At 38.6% G+C, this 21,557-nt stretch overlaps 1 protein-coding gene across 4 annotated transcripts in view; it reads right to left on the reverse strand.

Moving 5' to 3' along the window:
* Nucleotides 1-21,557, reverse strand: part of Tbc1d19 (TBC1 domain family member 19) — a 118,944-nt gene that overhangs the window by 48,134 nt on the left and 49,253 nt on the right. For 3 of the 4 annotated variants that reach the window (XM_075943526.1, XM_075943525.1, XM_075943528.1), the window contains 2 exons: nt 13,104-13,178; nt 8,497-8,559 (listed from right to left, as the gene is read on the reverse strand). In XM_075943526.1, coding sequence (XP_075799641.1) covers nt 8,497-8,559; nt 13,104-13,178 — 138 coding nt within the window. The remainder of the gene's footprint in view (nt 1-8,496; nt 8,560-13,103; nt 13,179-21,557) is intronic. The other variant, XM_075943527.1, reaches the window with a different exon arrangement.

A 21,557-nucleotide genomic window follows, 5' to 3' on the forward strand; every position in this document is an offset into this window, starting at 1 on the left:
TGACTGTCTTCTTTCGCTCTTACGATCCACCAAGCACAATGCCAGGATGAAGTAGGGGGTACATCAAAAGAAAGTCATGCAAACAAACCTTGCTCCCAGTTACGGTGAAGGGAGGTAACAAGCAGCAAGAGTGGTGCCAAAGTAAATCAGATAGCACACTAGGTGGCAAGTCCCGCAGGAACAAGATAAAGGAGGCCCAGAGAAGGGCTTGTCAGTCCATAAAGAGTGGTTTTTGAGAAGGTGCCGTTTGGTCAAACACTTGAAAAGGGTTGAGAACCTTAGTGTGTGGCTGACTGGAGAAGAGTACCCTGGGAAGGAAACGGAACAGTTGGAATGCAGTGGAGAGGGGAGCTCTGGGGCTGTGAAGGTGGAGCATCAATGCCAGGTGTTGGGGACAGTTGTCTTTGTGTCAGTGGGCATATGCCTAGCACTCAATAGTAACACTCAATAGTAACACTACACTAAATAGTAAGTAACACTAAATTCCATTAAGACAGGCATGCTAGTATTATACGCTCAGTTATGCTAAGAAATAACGTTTCCTTTCTAGGATACAAATGGCATAAAATGGATATTAGGTTGTAAATATTAACAATGAAAACACTTAACATTGCATTTAGTCAGCCATATTGATGAGACTTCATGAGTGGAGTCTCTCGGACAGGTTTCCAGGAGACACAATCTCACAGCAAACTCTCTTTCCTCTGTCTTTTCAATCTTTCTGTCCCCTCTTTCACAATGATCCCTGAGCCTTATTCACAGGAATTGTTCTAGATGTGTCAGTTAGGACTGGGGTCCATAATTGATCAGTTATAATGGTCTCCACCTGTTTCACAATAACCCTAAGTAAGGAGGCAATACTTGTCTGCATAGCCTAGTAGCCTAATTGGACTTAAGGCTGGCTCACCAACAGGGAAATCAAGCCTGGTATCGGAAACCTAACCAGCCACCTAAGGATGGTACTCAGGGAGGAGGCACTCAGGTCAGTTCCAGCACAGGGCCCTCTGTCTTGTATCTTACGTGCATGGTGTCCTTAGCAATAAAGACTTACCTTCCACTTCTGGGCCAACCAAGGGCAACAGCAATAGCCTAAAATACTTTGGGAGTCTCCTGAACAACTCCTGTACCTAAGGCTCAGGGGGCATTTTGAAAAAGTGGCAGAAAGTTTAGTAAAGAGCTGAAAGTTTGCTGTGAGGCTGTGTCTTCTAGAAATATCTGAAGCTACATCCATGAAATCTTAGCAACACAGCTGCCTAAACATGACCTGACCAAGGAAGAGACCAAGAGCCATGGAAATGTGGAAGGGGGAAAACCCATGAGACCTCCACCCTAGACAAAGAACTCCAGACAAACAAGGAGAAGCAGTCCTCCCTGAGAAAAGCACACTGACTGGTTATCTACTGCCAAATTGTCACCTCTGAAACACACAAATACAAATAACAGTATATGGACTGAGTGAGTTGTATTTATGCATTTCAGAGTACATAAGTATATTTGAAAGCTAAACAACTGCAGAGAAAAAGACCATTAATTTGAAAAAGAGCAAGTTGTGGGGAGGGCATGGAGGGAGGAAAAGGAAGGCAGAAATGGTGTAATTATAATCTCGAAATTTATTTTAAAAAATTGATCTTATAGATGTCATTACATTGACAATATGTAAATGGCAAGATTACCCAGGATTGTATTACTGGACATAACATAATCATAGTGATCTTTATAAAGAAGACAGAGGCAGCAGGGCAGTGAGAGAGACTTGACGATGCTGTCTACTGCTGCCTCTGAGAATGGTGGAACCAGCTGTAAGTCAACGCATGAACATCATTCTAGAAGCTGGGAAAGACAAAGAAATGGGCTCTCCTGCAGAACTTCCAGAAATAATGCAACCCTGTGGATACCACGAGTGTGAGCAAATCAAACCACTTAGATTTCTGTCTCAGAACCTCAAGGAAGCTAGTACAAATAATAAACTAGGTACAAATAATTAACTAAGATAACTCTAAATAAAGGCAAAAATACCCAAAAATAAACCAAGGAAAATCCTAAGGAAATGTTTATATCAACATCCCCTTAGTTTAGCAGGCTGGGGTAGCACAGTAACTTTAGAAGAAGCACTGTGCTTAAATATATCCCATAGAGGCGCTGCTGCCTGTGGCCCCGAGAAGGCAGGACATCTGAGATGCCCGAGGGGAACACTGGGACTGTAAAGTGAGAATGCCAGGGGTAGTGCATAGACAGTACGTACCAGGGCGCAACCCTGGGATATGAGCAGAGCTGCCAGGTTCATCGTAAACCTGCTGGGCTGCACACTCAGAAGGCAGTGGTCACTTACCAATTAAGCAAACTGAAATGTAGTAGGTGAGCTTACTCACAGCAGGGCTCTCCATTATTTAGAAGAATTGTAAGAAACCAGGCACTCATACGACCTGAAGGTTTATACCACAGAGTTAGACCAAAAAGGTCTACAAACAGTTTACCTGGGCCGAAAGCTTTCTTAATATATCAAAGTATATTTCCTCTCAACGTTTCTAAGAAAAAAGTCATTTGTGTGATGAAAACCACAAAAGAAATGATGGGTACCATCTGGACAACACGGTTAACATGTAAGTGCTAAAATCTTCCCGCTTGTATTTTTTCTAATGAAGAAATGATATCATTTCAAGAATGGCTTGAAAAGCACTCTTCCCTGCCTTAAATTTTTCATAATTTAAAGGGCAGTGTGGCTTACTGGGTTTTGGACATAGAACAGGCTTGGGGTCCTTGTAGTTGTACGAGCTTGGGATCTTATCTTCTGCATTTCATCTAAATAAGGGAATAAGGTTACCCTGAAGAGCCAGGCATCCCTGCAGTCTTGAGATTCAGCTGAGGCAGGAGGATCAGTAGTTTTAGGACAGCATGGGCTATAGCAAGACCCAATTTCAAAACTCAAACGGAAAGAATGGAACGTTTTATGTGGTTCTAAGAATTAGCTATCAAGAGGATTCTACGACGATAATGAAGTAGCAGGAAGCCATGACGCTGTCTTCCTATCCAGACAACTACCGTGCAGGCAGCGATGTCTCACAGAGCTATCTGGGAAGCATGGAGTCTGTGGATACCTTGGAGTTTTCAGGGGGACCTCCAGTGGTAAATTGTGGCTAACATGGTCAATGCTAGCTCACAACACAGCAGCATTTACCCTCTCCCTACTCTTGAGAAGCAGTCATGTATATGTTCTTAATACTTTTATAAAGCAAATAACTAACAGGCATAACGCCACACAATACAAATAGGATTTTTACTTACTTTGTAAGTAACCAAATTTAAATTTTCTAGTAATGATTGCTACTTCCTTATAGTGTACGTCCCAAAAAATTCCAGCATGCTTGCTGTTCCTTACAGACAGAGAAATAAGACTCGGAATTTCCTGTCACAGTGGGAGCTACAGGTCCTTCCTTGCTGCGCTGCACACCACTCTGGACACCTAATCCCTGACCGGTGACTACTGCGTCTGCCTGGAGTGGTGCAGAGGCAGAGGGTGGAGGTGGGAAAGGGTCCGCTGTCACACATACCTCCACTGCTCTCTAGCTGAAGCCAAGGTCCTGGATTTAGAGAGCAGACTGCTCCCACCCCTGATCCATTCTCTTTTCCTCCTGTTAGGAGACAGGACATTATAACAAATGCCTCTGACTACGGAAAAACTGAGAAGGTAATCTTCCATGCCCAGGTAAAAATGTAGGCTCAGAAAAGTTCTGGAGAGACCTTAATGTTGTATCTCATGCTGAGTTTGGAAAGAACTTACAAAAATCAAAGCAACAAAACCTCCAAATGATACCTAAAAAATATGGGCTAAGAGGTGAAGACAGTATGGCTTTCAGAGATACATTATTATACTCAAATATCCAGTTTTCAACAAAAATCATAAAGAACAAATACAAAGAAATGAGAAAATATGGGCCATTCAAATGAAAAAGTCAAATGAAATTGTCCCTACAAAGATCTGATGGCAAATTTAAATGTTTAGGGGTTAAGATGATGATCTCAAAGAGGATCACATAAAGAAATATGTGGAGAAAACAAACAATGACATTTGAACAAAATGGAAACCCCAACTGAGAGACAATGAACTCAGAAAAACAACACAAAACAGAAACAAAGACTGAAATGAAAATTCACTGGAAGGATCAAAGGCAGATTGGAACAGGTGGAATATATCCTCCAGAGCTGAAGATAAAGCAATGGAAATAATGGGTTTGTGAAACAGAAAAAAGAAAGTACTAAAATGAACAGATATTGGAACCTATGATATCACACTGACTACTGTATGTGCTGTACAGAGTCCAAAAGAAGGAAAGAAAGAAAAAAGGAGGAAAGATAGTATGGTTTGGGGATTCCAGAATAAGACACTAGAGAGGAGGAAGCAGTGAAAAATCAGCCAAGCTCGATGACAATGCCAGTGGGCAAAATACAAGGAAGCTCATGATCTCATAGCCTAGAGGCCAAGAGAAACAAGGAAATTGAAGAGGCATGATCAGCTGTGCAGATAACCTCACAGTGGCTGTGACTAATGTGTGCAAGACCTGCATAAGACCAAGCAAGACAAAAATCCCTTTTTTGGGGGAGGGGACGTGACCGCTGACAGGCTATCCATTCTACAGGAGATGGTCCCCCACCAATGCACATACAAGCTGCACAACTGGATTCAATGTTTTGCTGTTGTTGATTTTGTTTTTCTGAGGTTGAGAGGGAAAAGTGATGGGGGTTAGACTGTCCTTTCTGTGCCAATGAGTTCAAGTCCATTCTCTCCTTTCTCTTCTGACAGATTCAGGGTATCTGGTCTTATGATGAAGTACTTGATCAATTTGGAGCTGACTTTTGTGCAGGATGGTAAATATGGATCTATTTTCTTTCTTCTACATGCAGCCATTCAGTCTGATGTGGCCATTTGTTGAAGATGCTGTATTTTCTCCAGTGTATATTGACTTCTTTATCAAAACTCAGAAGTCCATAGGTGTATGGACTTATGTCCATGTCTTCAATTCCATTTCACTGGTCAATATGTCTGTTTTTATGCAAGTAGAATATTGTTTATATTGTTGTAGCTCTGTAGTATAACTTGAAATATGTAATGGTGATATCTGCATAAGTTCTTTTATTATTTAGGATTCTTTTGCTATCCTGTTTTTTTTCTTTTTTTCCGTGTGTGTGTGTGTGTGTGTGTGTGTGTGTGTGTGTGTGTGTGTGAGTTTCCATATGAAGTTGAAGATTGTTCAGTTTCTTTGAACTGTGTTGGAATTTTGATGGGGATTGTGCTGAATCTGTAGACTGCTTTTGGTAGTATGGCCGTTTTCACAATATTAATCCTACCAATCCATGGGCATGGGAGTTTTTTCCATCTCTTGGTGTTTTATTCAATTTCTTTCTTGAGTATCTTAAAGTTTTTACTATACAAGTCTTCCATGTGCTTGACTGGTGTTGTCCCAAGGGTTTTATTGTTGCCATTTTAGGATACTGTGAAAGGTATGGTTCCCTGATTTCCTTTTGTCATTTGTACATAGAAAAGCTACTGATTTTTGTGTGCTAATTTTGTACCCTGTTACTTTGCTGAAGGTGTTATCAGATGTATAAGTTTCCTGGTAGAGTTTTTATGTATAAAACCATATCATCTGTAAGTATATTAAATTATTTATAAAGCTTTAAGTAATTGGACTATTTATAAAATAGCTTTAAAATATCATAATGAAAAAGTATTTTTTGTTTTGAGACAGGGTTTTTCTGTGCAGCCCTAGCTGTCCTGAAACTTACTCTGTAGACCAGGCTGACCTCAAACTCACAGAGATCCACTTGCTTCTCCCTCGTGAGTGCTGGGATTAAAGGCCTGTGCCACCATCGCCCAGTGAAAAAAGTATTTATTAATACCTGACTATGTAAAAAAAAAAACCTTAATTGAGTAATTTCTTAAAAGAGAAACCTCTGTGTTGTAAGTATCCTCTCATTAGCAATGAGAATAAAGATCTATATCAACGCTTATTTACAAAAACTAATAAAGAAAATAGTGTGTTACACAATAGACTAAAATTTAGTCTTTAAAAAGAATGCATCATTCCACATGAGATAGTATGGATGAACCAGATGGCCCTGCTGATTGAGGCAAGCCTGTCACAAACAGACAAAGATGGCAGTGAGACTTTTAAAGGGCCAAACACACATCAGTGGGGATCAGAGCAGCCATTGCCAGAGTTTTCAGAGCACACAAGAGGGAATCGATAGTCAATGGATTCAGTTATGGGAAAGTTATCATAAATTCGTGAGATAGGCTATGCCCCACATATAGCTAATAATAACTCTTATTTAGTATTATTTATAAAGTACAACAGCAACAGCAGTCATGAGATGTGGTTGGGGAAAAATTATGGAAAACCTAAAAAGAATGGAATTTGAACTAAAATGTTGATAAAAAAATGCCCTGCCTCAGCACCTAGACCGCAGGCCATTGAGGGAACTGTAGTTTACAGTGTGGTGATTGTGAGGATTCCCTAAAGATTGTCCCGGTTTTCTCGGCAAACACATGCACTGTTTGAAAATGATGTTCCTGTCTGACTTGTTTACTTTCAAGTTTCTTTTTTTTTTTTGGTTTTTCAAGACAGGGTTTCTCTGTGGTTTTGGAGCCTGTCCTGGAACTAGCTCTTGTAGACCAGGCTTGTCTCAAACTCACAGAGATCCGCCTGCCTCTGCCTCCCAAGTGCTGGGATTAAAGGCCTGCGCCACCACCGCCCGGCTTACTTTCAAGTTTCTTACATATAAGTCACTTATGTGGGGGTGGAATGGATATGCTCTTATGGGTTACTCTGGTATTAACTGGAGAAATTGTTACCCTTGCTCACTGACTCTGTCAGCAGGTGAATTTGTCACCCAGCAAACTTCTGTTACCACCACCAAAAGACTTTACAGCTGGAACTTAAAACTGATGGTCTCTCCTCATTCACCAAATGTGATAAGCTTGTCAAATTTACACTCTCTGTAATCACACATTGAAATACAACAGTCAGAAACTATAAATCACGACATTGTTGGCTCTTGGTTGATATATGGTAATGGATATGTCCATAGGTTTGGTGTTACAACACTTTTAATGTAGTATGGTGTATATGTATGTATGTGTATAGATGCATGTGCATGTGTACATTCATATGTGTTTGGACGTGTGTGCACATACACGTGTGTATGAAGATCCAAGATTGATGTCAGAAGTCCTCTTTAATTGCTCATTACCTGAGTCATTGAGGCAGGGTCTCTCCCTTGAACCTACAATACAGGCTAGTCTAGCTAGCCAATTTACTCCCTGTCTGTGCCTTCTGAAAACTGGAATGACTGGCAGACCACATGCCCACCAAGACGTACATGGGTTCTGGGGATAAGAACTCTAGGTCCCAAGCTTGCATCCAGGTACTTTATTCAGAGAGCCACTCCCTTGGTCCTGTTATAAAGTTTTGTATTTGTGATTAAAACAGCATGAAAAGACTAAATGTTTTAATAAGCAGAGAAATTTAGATGTTTCAGGGTTTTCTTGGCTCAAATGATATCTTTACTTGTATAAAATTAACTACTATATTTTCCTTAGGAATCAGTTCAGAAAGGATCCATTATATTAGGAACTAAACCATAGGAGAAGGAAATCTAGAATTCTATGATACTGGGGAAACCTCAGCCAGAGAGTAATATTAAAATCCCCAAAATACTCAACTTTTGGATAAGGAAAGCAAGTTCTGTTCACTTATCTACTGATCTATCTTCCAAATTCACTAATTACTTACTGATTTTTCAAATATACTGTTTAGCCACTCAGAGAACTTTTCATTTCAGTTATTTTATTTTTCAACTCTAGAATTTATGTTTTATTTTCATCTCTTTATTGACCTTATCTACTTGATTAATAAGTCATCCAACCTTCCTTTACTTATTCAAGAATGGATTCTTTGGTTCTTTGACATGTTTATTTTTAAAAAATATTTATTTATTCTTTGACAATTTTATATATATGTGTGTGTGTGTGTGTGTGTGTGTGTGTGTGTGTGTGTGTGTGTGTGTGTGTGCAATGTATCTTGAGTCTATACACCCCGAATTTCAATCTCTCATTTAGCCTATACTCTGAAATATTTCTAATGGATGTTTTGAAGTTTGCGTCTGTCAAAATGATCAGAATAATCATGATTCCCCACACTGGTTTTAGAACATTTAACTATTTATTAATATATCCAATAGAAAGTATCATGTAAAATACATTCTCTAAACATCTTGGGATTGCTTAAGTATTAAGTTGACATCCAGTTTTATAATTTGTGCCAACAAAAACTATAGAAACTGACCTGATAGCAAATTTTGGCTGCAACATATTTAACCAAAAGGGGCAGCCCAGAAACTCACTTTGGAATTTGGAAGATTTATTTAACTATAGAATATCTTTAAAGTATTATAACTTGGAGAATCTAAAACAAAGATCTGGATAACTTAAAAACTTACCTGATATAAATAATCTTCAAATACAAAATAGTAATCATCATTGCTTGCTGTCAGCTTCACATCCTGCAATTAAAAGTTACAAAGCACTGAAAATTACTCAAATGAAACTGCCTCTAACTCTAAAGAATAAATGCAACATTTGGAAGTAAGATTACAATGAATTATATATTTTATGTGATGTTATAGAAATTTTCTGGTAAGATTTTATTTCTATTACATATTTACTCAGCAAAATATGTACTACATTATTTGATTTCTAATTTCTTAAAGTTCCATTAAAACTCCTTAAGATTTATTTCAGTTAATCTCCTCCTAGATGTCTTAAAGCTAGAAAAGAAAAACGAAGAGGGTCACACACTCAGCTACAATTGTAACACTCTCCCCCAGACTAAACTCCATCCTCACCACTCATAGCTAACACACTTAGCCATTCTCTCAAAACATCTCCTATGTGTTTGTCATTGGTCACTTGAAAATCACCACCTGCTCTTGGGGGGGGGCTAACTGTGACTTTCTGCCCCATGAACTCATTCTTCAGGGATGGTTCATGTCATCTACTGGATAGAATGTTGGTCCTTTCTTTACATACTTCTGTGTGCATTTCTTGTTCTGAGACTACTTAAAAGAATTCTACTCTCCCAAAGAGACTTTTGGCTCTCTCATCTCCAGTGCCTTGTTTTATATACACTTAGCTCCATCACAGGGTCTGACACCTAAGCCATCAAAACATGTGCTTGATGGCTCAATAATGATTAACAGAAACTAATGGCCCAATTGCAGTTCTCTGTGATGTGATGCAATGTATCATTACATAAGTGACCTATCCAGTAGCAACCAACAATAGCTCAAAGAAAAAGCAAAACATCAGCACCCCCCGCCCCGCGCCAGACTGTCTCTGAACAGGTTTTATGGTGACTTGAGATGTTGATTGTGTACTTCAGGGTGAAAAGCATGAACATTCCACCAGATCTGAGTAAGAGTTTAATTCACTTACACTACTTCTAGCTGCATAACTTTGGCTACACTGCTCCAAATCCAGGCCACTGTGCTTTGATAAATGACCCCCAAAAGCCTGTGTTAAAGGCTTAGGCACTTCTGAGAAGTGCTGGAACTTTAAATGCTGGTACCCAGTGAGAGAAGTACAGTTACTGAGAGGTGACTCGGGAGATATGGACCCTGGTAACTTTCTGTCCCTTTTTTTTTTTTTTGGACCTTAGCTGCCACGAGGCAAATAGCTTTGCTCTACCTTGACTCTTCCTGAGGTACTGACTTCCCAGACCAAAAAGCACTAGGACTCCATAGTATGAAGTATACAGTAAAGTAAGCCTTTTCTCCTTCAACAATAGTATCTCATATACTGTCACTGTAACAACAGAAAGCTGAGTCTCCATGTCTGCTAATGGGTAGATTACTATGCTATGGGGTATTTGTACACTGTATGAAGATGTGTTCGTGTGACGGGTATAATAAAATTTGACTGGCCAATAGCTAGGCAGGAAAATATAGGTGGTATTTCTGGGCAGAGAGAGAACTCTGGGGAGAAGGAAGGTGGCGTCATCAGCTAGATGCAGAGGAAGCATGACGAGAAGTGTGAAGATGAGAAAACGAGCCTCATGGGAAAATGTAGACAAAAAGATATGGGCTAATTTAAGTTATAAGAACTAGTTAGGAGCAAACCTAAGATATAGCCAAGCTTTTATAATTAATAATAAGTCTCCAGGTCATTTTTTTGCAAGCTGGAAGTCCAAATAAAGAAGTGTTGCATTACTACTTATGTCAAAAGGTATGGGAAGTGCTAAGAACAGCATCAGATTCTGAGACAGTGCTCAGCAAACTCTAAGATCTACACCCAAAAGATGCAGATACTATTGAACTCACTATATATTCAATTCAACAAGTACTCATTGGTTGATCACTGTTGATAGAGGTTTCTGTCCCACCCAGTCCCACAGCCATTTAGTCCTAAAGAAACACACAGAGACTTACATTAATTATAAACTGGTTGGCCTATTAGCTCAGGCTTCTTATAAACTCTTAATCTTACATTAGCCCATAATTCTTGTCTGTGTTAGCCATGTAGCTTGGTACCTTTTATCACTGAGGCATTCTCTCTTGCTTCCTCTGTGTCTGGATGGCAACTGTAGACTGAGCCTTTCCTCTTCCCAGAATTCTGTTCTGGTTACTCTGCCTATATTTCCTGCACAGCTACTGGCCAATCAGTGTTTTATTAAACCAACACAAGTGACAAACCTTTACAGGACACAAGACCATTTTCCCACAACACCCCCATTTGTTTTTTCCAAAACAATCTAATCTTTGTTTAGCTTTTTTTTTTTTTACTGACCATTATCCATAACAACTTGTAACCAACACTCTAAACAAAGACTTGACAAACATCTATAATCCATTTTTGGGGCGGGGGGAATGTGGGCATAGTTTTCTAGGCTACTTCCTGCTGATTGGGGGTACTAATAATCTTATGGGGGAATAAAGAAAATTTAGGATTATGGTCAAGTCCAGACTGGAATATTCTGTGAGGCTTGATCATCTCAGCCAGAAGTCTTGAGGTTGTTCTAGATGTAGAACTCAGAGGAAATTCCAACAGAGATCCTCTGAAATGTTAGATCATCTAGGCCATCTGTTCCTACTGGACATTTTTTCAGGGGATCTTCCTTGATCAAACCTGATTTTTCTTCTTAACCCAGAATAAATCCATAGCCTCTCATTTCCTTTATCAGTGGGGCATTTTCATCTTGCTTCCTCTGTGTCTAGGTGATGACTATAGAATGAGCCTTTCCTCTTCCCAGAATTCTCCTGTTCTGGTCACCCCACCCATACTTCCTGCCTGGCTTCTGGCCAATCAGCATTTTATTAAACCAATACAAGTGACAAATCTTTACAGACTACGAGACAGCAGATAAGGATGATCAGAATGAAGGACACCAAAATCAAAACACAAAGAAAATAAAGACAATGTTTATCTTCAAGAAGTCTACTCTATCAGTCAGAGAGATGGTTCAGTGGTTAAGAGCACTGGTTGCTCTTCCAGAGGTCTTGAGTTCAATTCCAAGTACCCACATGGAGGCTTACAACTGTCTATAACTTAGCCCTATGGGGTATGTTGCCCTCTTCTGGTGTGCAAATGTACATGCAAACAAAACATCCATATACATAAAAAATCTACTATATCAATGAAGAGAATAAATATGTAATAAAAATATGGAAAAATCACAATGATGGATTAAAATGATCCATGACTATACAGCTGAAACAGTCTAGAACAATCAGCTAAGCAGCTGAACCAAACAGAAGTCAAGGGATGGATGGAATAAGTCATGAATAGCTCTGGAAAAAATCTGAAACTACAGAGCACAGGGAAAGAAATGGATCACTCATCAGAGGTTCCATGGGGAAGGTAAAGCAGTTCCTTCTCAGGAAAGGTCAGACTGACTCTGAGCCAATGGTCTCAGGGGTAACGATGATGTCTTACAGAGAGAGGCTTGTGGAATGCCAAAGCATATCCTCACCCAAGAGATTCTGATTGTCGTTAATTCTCTTTAGAGATTAATTAAGCCTTTTCCTTGGGAATGTGATAAAAAAGAATGAGAAACATTGGTCTAACTGGCAGGCTAGAGTAAACAATAGAACTAGAGGTTACAGCTACAAGGTAGTTGTTGGGGAGGTGAGGAGAAGCCAGTATAGATAAAAGAATCCAAGAGTTCAATTCAGGGAAGAGATTTATTATCCTTTCCCACACATTTCTTGAACCATAATCATTCCAGGGGAAATGTTTACATTTACAGTATAATTCCTGGCACCAACTACTCAATGTATCCCTACTACATTTTTTAGTAGGTACTTATTAAGTTGAGATATACTTGACCACATATTTACAAGATTAAAGAAGTGTTTATTACATAACCACTTAAAGTACAGAACCACTCTTGCAGAAGATAAAAGTTTTCTCACTTCAGACAGCTCACAACCACCTGTAACTCTGGGGGCATCTGTTTCATGTGCACACTCACATATGAAGACACATACACATAATTTAAAATAGCTTTATTACAAAGAAAAATATACAATAAGTCCTAAATAATTATGAGATAAATAGGATTAAAATATTATAGTCTTGTTTTTAGTTGTTTTTCCACTTTCTTTGTGTGGAAGACTTGAATTTAAAATGGCCAATTTTTTTTTCTCTTCACAAAAACATGAAAGGTCTAGGAAAAGGACATAAGAACAATTCCCTCGGAAAGCAGACAACACTGCCTGCAGACCTCAAGCTTGGGAAACCAGCCTCAACTTCACAGGTACAATGATCACATCTGTTATTTCCTCCCTCCCTTGCCTTCTTTCCTTCCTTTCTTTCATTTTCTCTTTTTTCTGACAAGGTCTCATGAAGCCCAGGTTAGTTTCAAACTCACTAAAAATCCAAGCATGACCCTGAACTCCTGGATTTAGAGTACAGGCATCCTGGACATGTACTATCACACAGTCACTCAAACTGATTTCCAAGTTTAATATGTACTTTTGTCCTGCAGGGAGAAAGCTTTTCACTGTAAATGCCACTGATGAAATGGAAAACCATGAATACTTTGACTTACTTTATAAATTAGACTGTCCACCAAAAGGTCATGCTGTATCACATTGGTCTTAAGTTGCTCATAATACAGGATGTCCTGTATTCAAAAGTAAAATATATAAAAGTTTAATGTTTATAATGTCATCCTCAAACCTTAATAAACAATAGTCAATAATAAAATTATGGCATTAAGAGGCAGAGACTCTGTTTTATCCATTATCCATCTATTCATTACTATGTAATGATAGTTAAGTAACAGTAGATGTTTAATAATATGCCTATTTTCATCACAGATACCTACTGAGTATTCAATCAATATTTGATAAACTTATTAACTATAATAATGACTATAACATTTATGAACTAGGTACATCTTATGATTACTTTAACAAAGTTAAATAGAACACTGAGAACTATCTCCACCCACATTTGAGGAGCTTAGGTCCAGAGAGCGCACTAACTCACTGTCCAAAGCCAAAGACTGGTCATTGTCAGGGTTCAAGGCTTTACAGCTGGGCACAACTACTGTTTGCTTTTCCCCTTCACAGCTTGTGAAGCATCTAGATGTGAATACTAGGAGAGCTGTGTTAGGGGAGGCTGCTTTTTTGTTCCTGGCTGCCCAGACCATAAAATAATCACATAGAAACTATATTATTTGCAATACTGTTTGGCCAATAGCTTAAGCATATTGCTAGCTAGCTTTTACATCTAGTGTTAGCCCATTTCCATTATTTTGTATTTTACCATGACACTGGTAGCCTACCGGCAAAGTTCCAGCTGGCAGCTTGCATCTTTCCCCTCATGCAGCTACATGGCATCTCACTGACTCCATCTTCTTCTTACCAGCATTCAGTTTAGTCCCCCCCCCCCACCTGATGTGGGAGTGTCATATATCAATCTGTTGATTTCATTGATTAAGCAATAAAGAAACTGCTAGACCCATTTGATAGGTGGGTGGAGTAAACAGAACAGAATGCTGGGAGAAAGAAGCTGAGTCAGGAGTCACCATGATTCTCCCACTCCAGGCAGAGGCAGGTTAAGATCATTCCTGGTAAGCCAGCTTGTGGGCTACACAGATGATAAGAAATGGGCTAGTCCAGGTGCGAGAGCTAGCCAAGAAGAGGCTACAATAGAAATGGGCCAAGCAGTGTTTAAAAGAATACAGTTTCCGTGTAATTATTTCGGGTAAAGCTAGCCGGGTGGCGGGACACAGCCTGACCCGCCGCTCTTAGCTGTGCGGGCAGCCGGGTGCTGGGGACGCAGCCAGCCGCTCCTATTTCAACACCCACCTCTCCCACCTTGTTCTATTCTGCCCTATCACAGGCCAAAACAGCTTCTTTATTGATTAACCAATAAAAGCAACACATATACAGAAGGACTTCCCACACCAGAGCTGGTCCTTGGTAGAAGGCTTCTAGGTCAGCCCTGGTTCAATTCCTTTAAGACTTGCACACCACAGCTTTAAAGTCACTTCCCTATCAATGGAGACTCAGGCTGTCTCTAAGTAGCTTGTCCCTGTGCACAAGCTGCAGTAAATCCCCCTCCTGCACTATCCTGCTCTGTCTTTGGATAAACAGGCAAAGTGGAGCTCTAGGGTGAAAACTATACACACCTTCTGTCAACATACGGACTGCCCAACTACTCTTCAAGAACAATACCAATTCAAAGTCCCCCAGAAAAATGAGGTAACATTTAATCTACACCTCTACCTCTATAAACTCTGCATTAATGAGAAATGATATTGCATTGGTGTGTTCATTTGCACTTTTTTCAATCAACAACCTGAAGATCCTCCCCTCTGCTTCCTGGCCTTAGAGTTCCATAGCAGGGATTCGCCCTTCACAGGATTATCTGTCTGTCCATTCGGTGGGCTTTCTCTCTAATGTGTCAGTCTCTTCATTAAGAAGGAGAATCAGCCTTCTGTCATTGTGTTGTAAGCACTTTTCTTCAAAATAACATGTTTTTTTGAATTTTTTGGTAAACACTGACAATTCCTTAGATGTTCTTTATGGTTTTGGGTTTCCTTGCATTAGGAAAGGCTTTCACACCACATGTTCATACAAATCATTTTTGAAAAGCTGCTAATTTTTCACTCAAATATCTGTATATTTCCTGGAACTTATTATTGTGCCTTGTATCAAAAGGCCTTACTGTTTTCTGCCAGTGTCACAGCTAATTATCAGCACCAGCATTTTCCACCAAAGTAGAAGTTATAGAACAAGGGCTACTCACTAATTCACTACTCCGCTTTCTTTAATAATGATTTGGTTATTCCTAGACACTTAACCTCCATAAAAACCGTAAGGTGACTCATCTGGTTAAAAGTAAAAGAGATTTTACCAATGTTTTTTAAAGAAAAAAGTGCTATTTTATGATGTTAAGGCATCCCATCCAAGAATACAATGGAGATCTCTATCGTGTAAGACAAATCTATAATCTTTTGTGGGCTCCAGAGAAAGCAAGCAGCACTTTGTTGTGAGGGAAAATGGATACATAGCATAAGCTCAGAGTGGGGCCTGGCAGGTTTCCTGGGGTCAGGTTTTACTGCTGTCTTGTGTGTGCACTGTTTTCCTCGTGTGCGCTCCAAGGCTCTCCACATTAAACTTTTTCATGTTCCTGCTATAATGAACCAGGTGTGTCTCACTTCTGTATTTCAAGTTGATAATATGGATAAAAGCTACTGATTTTTAAATATTTTTATAGAATATCCTACTAAAACATTTTAATTATAGTAATTTTTTTTGTTTTCTAGGTACTTAACCATGGTCTTAATACATGTGACTATTATATACACCCAGAATATGACTGTGTGTCTTCTTCCTCCAATCATAAACCAGTTCATATCCCTATCTTACAACGTTGGTTAGAAATGGTGCTCCATAAATAGTGGTACTATTGCAGCCTCGTGCTGATTCCAGCAAGAAGAATGTGAGAACCACTGTTCAGCTTGTACTCAGATTGCTTGTAGGAAACAGCCTTAAGTTTGAGTTACTTTCAAGATTTGATTTGAAATGGCTGTTGGGTTTAATCTGGCCCCTACTGTGACTTTCCTCTGTCAACATGCAGATTATGTGATGGGAGGCCCAGTAGCTGTGCCACCCGTTACTCAGTGCCCTGCCAGTGTGAATTCAGTTGATCCAAGCTGGACAGGACAGGCTGTCTTTTCCCTTCCCTGACCATCTACAGTGTATGTGTAGTCTGAGGGGGACAGTTCTGCAAATTATTAGTGAGATATTGTATTAAGCTACATTTTATCCTAGCACTTTTATATCTCTCAAATAAAGCAGAGATAAACACAGTTCTGGTAACATCTGAGAAAATAGTGCTTTAGAAAAGGTTCAGTGAGTTTACACTATTAATTTTTATTTTGTTCTTTAAAACTTTTTGCTCATATGTATGTGGACATATAAACAAATGAAATCAAATAAATTATGGGAATTATTTCTATGGGTAATATACACTGAAAAGATTTACCTGTATTTATAACTTCTGAATTATAAATGCTCAGAGAATTTTACTTTAATTGCTATGCCCAACAATACTTAGTTGCAAATGTACTTGTGATAGGGGAGAGTCTTCTATTTTGTTTTGATTTTATTGGTTAAATAAAGAAACTGCCCTTGGCCCTTTAATAGGACAGAAAATTAGGTAGGCAGAGTAGACTGAACAGAATTTTGGGAAAAAGAAAGCCGAGTCAGGCAGTTGCCATGATTCTCCCACCCAACACAGATGCAGGTTAAGAATCTCACTGGTAAGCCACCAGCTCGTGGTGCTACACAGATTACTAGAAATAGGCTAATCAAGATGTGAGAATTAGCCAATAAAAGGCTGGAACTAATGGGCCAGACAGTGTTTAAAAGATACAGTTTCCGTGTAATTATTTTGGGTAAAGCTAGCCGTGCAGGAGCCGGGTGGCGGGAAGTGGCCCACCGCTCATTACTACTACAGACTTGTAATGCCTTTTTGTAATGCTTTTTATTATCAACTAATTACATGCTTTTCTTGGCTATTGCTAGAAAAGTAATAAATATCTTAATAAGAGTAATCATTAAAATACTAATTTTAGGATCAGATATTTTTATAAAGAAATACATCAAATGTGTTTAATAAAATTTTAATCACAAAGCAAAATTTTACTGGGCCCAATTATTCAAAATAGGCAACAATCTCATAAATATAATTACAGAGTAATCCCGTGAACTAATAGAGCTGGCTAAAGTTCAGACAAAGTAATAAAATATTATGCAACAAATAGAAAATGCTGGGTGGCCAACTGAAAGCAAGGTCATGCTGGTTCAGAAACTCATCTGTCCATAAAATTTCAAAATTACAGGCAAAATATAGCAAAAATGCCTCAGAAAACAAGTTCACATTCTTTCAATATTTAGTCAAAATATACTGGCTTCTTCTAATAAGCAAATTAAGAAGTATCTGTAGCCTTCATAAAATGAGAGCAGTGGCACCTTCACATTGACTTCAGTACCAACGAGCACACAAAATAAGTCATAGCAATCTATTAATACTGGTATGTACCAAAGCTTCTGTGTACACAAGAAATAATTACACAGATAAATGTTTTTGTACTTTGCTTTTAATTATATTTTACATGTCATCTTACTCAGCTAAACACATGTTTAATTAACCTTTACTATATTTTATTTAAAGTGGTTTGGACATTTAATATTCTCTCTCTTGGAGATAGAGCTATGGGAAGAATCTAGACAGATAAGTTATCATACATCACAAAACTGTAAGTTAAGAATTTTTTTAAAAAAATCACGCTTCTGGGTGTTTTCCTTGCACTTAGCTGTGTACAACCTGTGTACCCACTGGAGCCAAACAAGGTATTGGACCACTTGGGACTGGGGTCACGGGTGGTTTTGTGAGCCACTGTGTGGGCTCTGGGAATCAAACTTGGATCCTCTGGGAGAGCAGCCAATGCTTTCGGCTGCTGAGCCATCTCTCCAAACCCAAATCTATTTTGTAAATCATGTGATTTAGGCACAAGTTCAGAGAAATTTCTCAGAAGATGAGGTAAGCTACCCAATTCTAGAATTACCATTGTGCATTATTTTCATGTAGACCATCATAAACATTATAATCCATCATTTATTCAAAATTAAGTATTCAGTAGTAAATTAAAGGTAGGTGCTATTTTCCACACTAATATAGTTCCTCAAGATTTAAAAACATCCACTGAACCAGTTTTAAGGCTGTCTGCCGCCTCAGAGCAATAGGAGAGGTAGAGCTCTCCCATGATCTCTGAGAAGCCCTAATCTCCCATGAAAATAGAAAAAAAATAGAAAAAGGTAAATTAAAATGAAGATCTAAATTATTCCAAGGACAAAATAGGCAACTGTATTAAGTAAGTGCAGCAGCAATAAGAATTAAAGTATGTGCCCTGCTCCTTGGTGACCTGGGTAGGGCATTTGCTGCTGTGCAGTGGGGACGTAGACTGGACTACAGCAGACTGAGTAATTTATTAAAGAAAGCAATGCATGCTATTAGTTAATGTTAAGTCATTAATAAAATTCAGTATAGCACAGACTTTTAACATGCAGCTCTGAAAGGAAAGAGGAACAGGGAAGCAGCTAGAAAAGACACAGAATCTATAACTTATTTTTAGAAAAAGAGGATGTGAACTGGGAGCTCTAGGCTCAAACCTGCAGGGCTATGCCAAGGGATGGCTGCTCTGAGACACAACTCCTTCGACAATGGTGTTTGCTTATCTCACTTGGACAACATTCTCTACGAAAGACTTGATGGCCAAAATGATAGCCATACTAATTCTCCATGAATATGTCTACCCATAGACATCTCAAAGATTAAGTTGGGGTTCAGAATGATGGCTCAGCAAGTAGGAACACTGACTACTCTTCCAGAGCACTCTGGTTCAATCACCAGCTGTAAATTCCGGTGCCAGGGGATCCAGTGCTTTCTTTTGCCGTTGGAGGGCACTACATGCACATGGTGCACAGACATACGTTCAGGCAAAACACCAATTCACACACAATTTTTTTTAACTAAATTAGGATCCAGTAATTTAGCATATATTTCCTCATCATCTTTTATGTGCTAGGTAGGATTTTTTTCTTTGGCCACAGCACTCAGAGCAGACGGTCCTAAGGAAATATTTGTTGATCAGATAACTAGTGAGAAAGTTCTAATGTCAGTGCGGGTTCAGGCAGGCTTTCTGGAGAAAGGGACAGAACAGACTTGGAGTACCTCAGTAATACAGGGAGATCTTGTTTATTTGTTTGTTTGTTTGGCATATGGGACATATGCAAAGATAGGAGAGAAACAAGGTGTGTTGAGGAATCTTAAAAGTTTTAAACTGTTTTAAGCAAAGGGGCAGTGGTGGCACACACCTTTAATCCCAAACTAGGGAGGCAGAGGCAGGCGGATCTCTGAGTTTGTGTCCAATCTTGTCTACAGACTGAGTTCCAGGGCAGCCAGTGCTACAGACACCCTGTCTTAAAAAAACAAAGTCTGTGTGGGCAGATGTTAATATTAGAGAAAGGGTGTTTGAAAGCATTTGTAGGGAACAAGAGTGCATGCTGGAAGTCAGACTGAATCCAGGCACAAGAAGATAATACTGTAAAATGGAATGGCTGAAATATGTACAGAGAGAAATACATGAATTTCAAACAAATGGAGGAACTGAGTCCAGATGGAATTAGAGATGAATACGGTAGGAGATTCATGTAGACAGAGAAGAATGGGATGAGCCTGGCATCCGGGGCACTCTGACGGACAGTGGTGCAAAATAAACAAAGAAGTTATTCATGTGCATCAGTCCACTGGGCACCCATCTGAACCTCAAGAGAGAGACCTGACAAGACTATCACTCTGAGGTAACTGTAACTGGAGCCACGAGAATTAAGAAGGGTTACTAAATGTATAAATGAGAAGAGACAGAACACTAAAAACTTAAAACCACATGGAGAGGGGAGTTCAGAGACGGAGAACCCTCCCTAGCAAGTATGAAATACTGGGTTTGGTACCCAGCACCCGCAACATATACATCACTAAAGAAAGCCTCATATAAGTGTCTGTTGTTTCATCGGTGAACAAAATATTGAATAGTTTTTGTTTTTAGTTAGCAAACTGATATCAAGCATATTTAAAAATATAAATAACATTTGCTAAATACATTTTTGGCTCACACAGAGATGTGTAGAAAATGAGCATATAAAAGCAACCCTTTGAAACATATCACCTATTTTCTTAAAAAGAAAAGTCGAAGTTAAATACTTTCCTATTGAATATACCATATTAACCAGCAGGAATGCAAAGTATTGTGTTCAAAGTTTTTTGCAGTGAAAAGAAAAAAATAAATATCTCAATAAAATTTTATCTTAGAATAGCTTTCATTTCCTGGAAACATTCAAAGACAGAACAATGACCTCAGCAAATGTGTAAACAATAGATTTGGAGGGGCAAATCTGAATGTCTGCTTATGTGTCCAAAGTTTCAACTATGACTGCAACTAGGTACGTAGTTTAAATGACAGACAATTCATTCAGCAAAAAATATTTCCCCTTCCTTCCCCACCCCGCCCTCAAGGCTTCACCTGTAACAGTGACTTCGAAACTTCTGTACTCACTGTTTTTCTGAAAATACTAATTTCTAATTATAAATATTAGATAGATTTTGCATTTAAGTTTACATTTTTAAATGGCTACAATTTCAAAATTTAAATGTAAAAATCATGTTGGAATACTGCCCAAAACAATCATTGTCTGTCATTATTAAGGTGATATTTTTTGAAAAATTCAAAATTTGGTGTGAAAGGTAGCAATTCCTTTGCACACAGAACAGAATTTGTCTAACTCCATAGCAGTGAGGGCAGTGTGTTACTTGGAAACTTAAATCCAAAGAATTATGTTTTCTAGAAGATCAAACAAACAGAAAAAAACATGCTTTGTAAACAATTATCTCCAAATTGTTTCCAAAAGATAGCAATATCTCTCATGCTGAAAAATTGTTCTACTGTAAATCACAAGCTTCATTCTTTCAAATAGAAGATGACATTAGTGCTGTTCAGAGGGAGACTTAAGACACACATCATACACATATAAACACACACTACACATAACTTGCAAAGGTTAGAAATAAGTTTTTATAACAGACAGCAATGTTTTAGTTTGTTATCTGAATTATAAATCACAACTGATTTGTAACATAATTATAGATAATACTAATTTTTATGACTACTGCCATTAGTGGCAGACATTTGTGTCCATTATTATATAATATTCTATATAATATAATATAATGTTACTTTTTGTATATTTGTCACAATTCTGTGATATATACTATTACCTATATTTATGTACCGTTATCTGAGGCTTAAAGAAATGTAAGCAATTTGCTCAGTGATATGTGTTCAGTAAGTTGAGGCAACTCTGAGTTTAAACCGGGTTTATTTAATCATAGAACCTGTTACACTGCTAGTGTGCCAACGATTAAAAAT

Source organism: Microtus pennsylvanicus, chromosome 12 (assembly GCF_037038515.1).
Source record: "Microtus pennsylvanicus isolate mMicPen1 chromosome 12, mMicPen1.hap1, whole genome shotgun sequence".
NCBI classification, from domain to species: Eukaryota; Metazoa; Chordata; class Mammalia; order Rodentia; family Cricetidae; genus Microtus; species Microtus pennsylvanicus.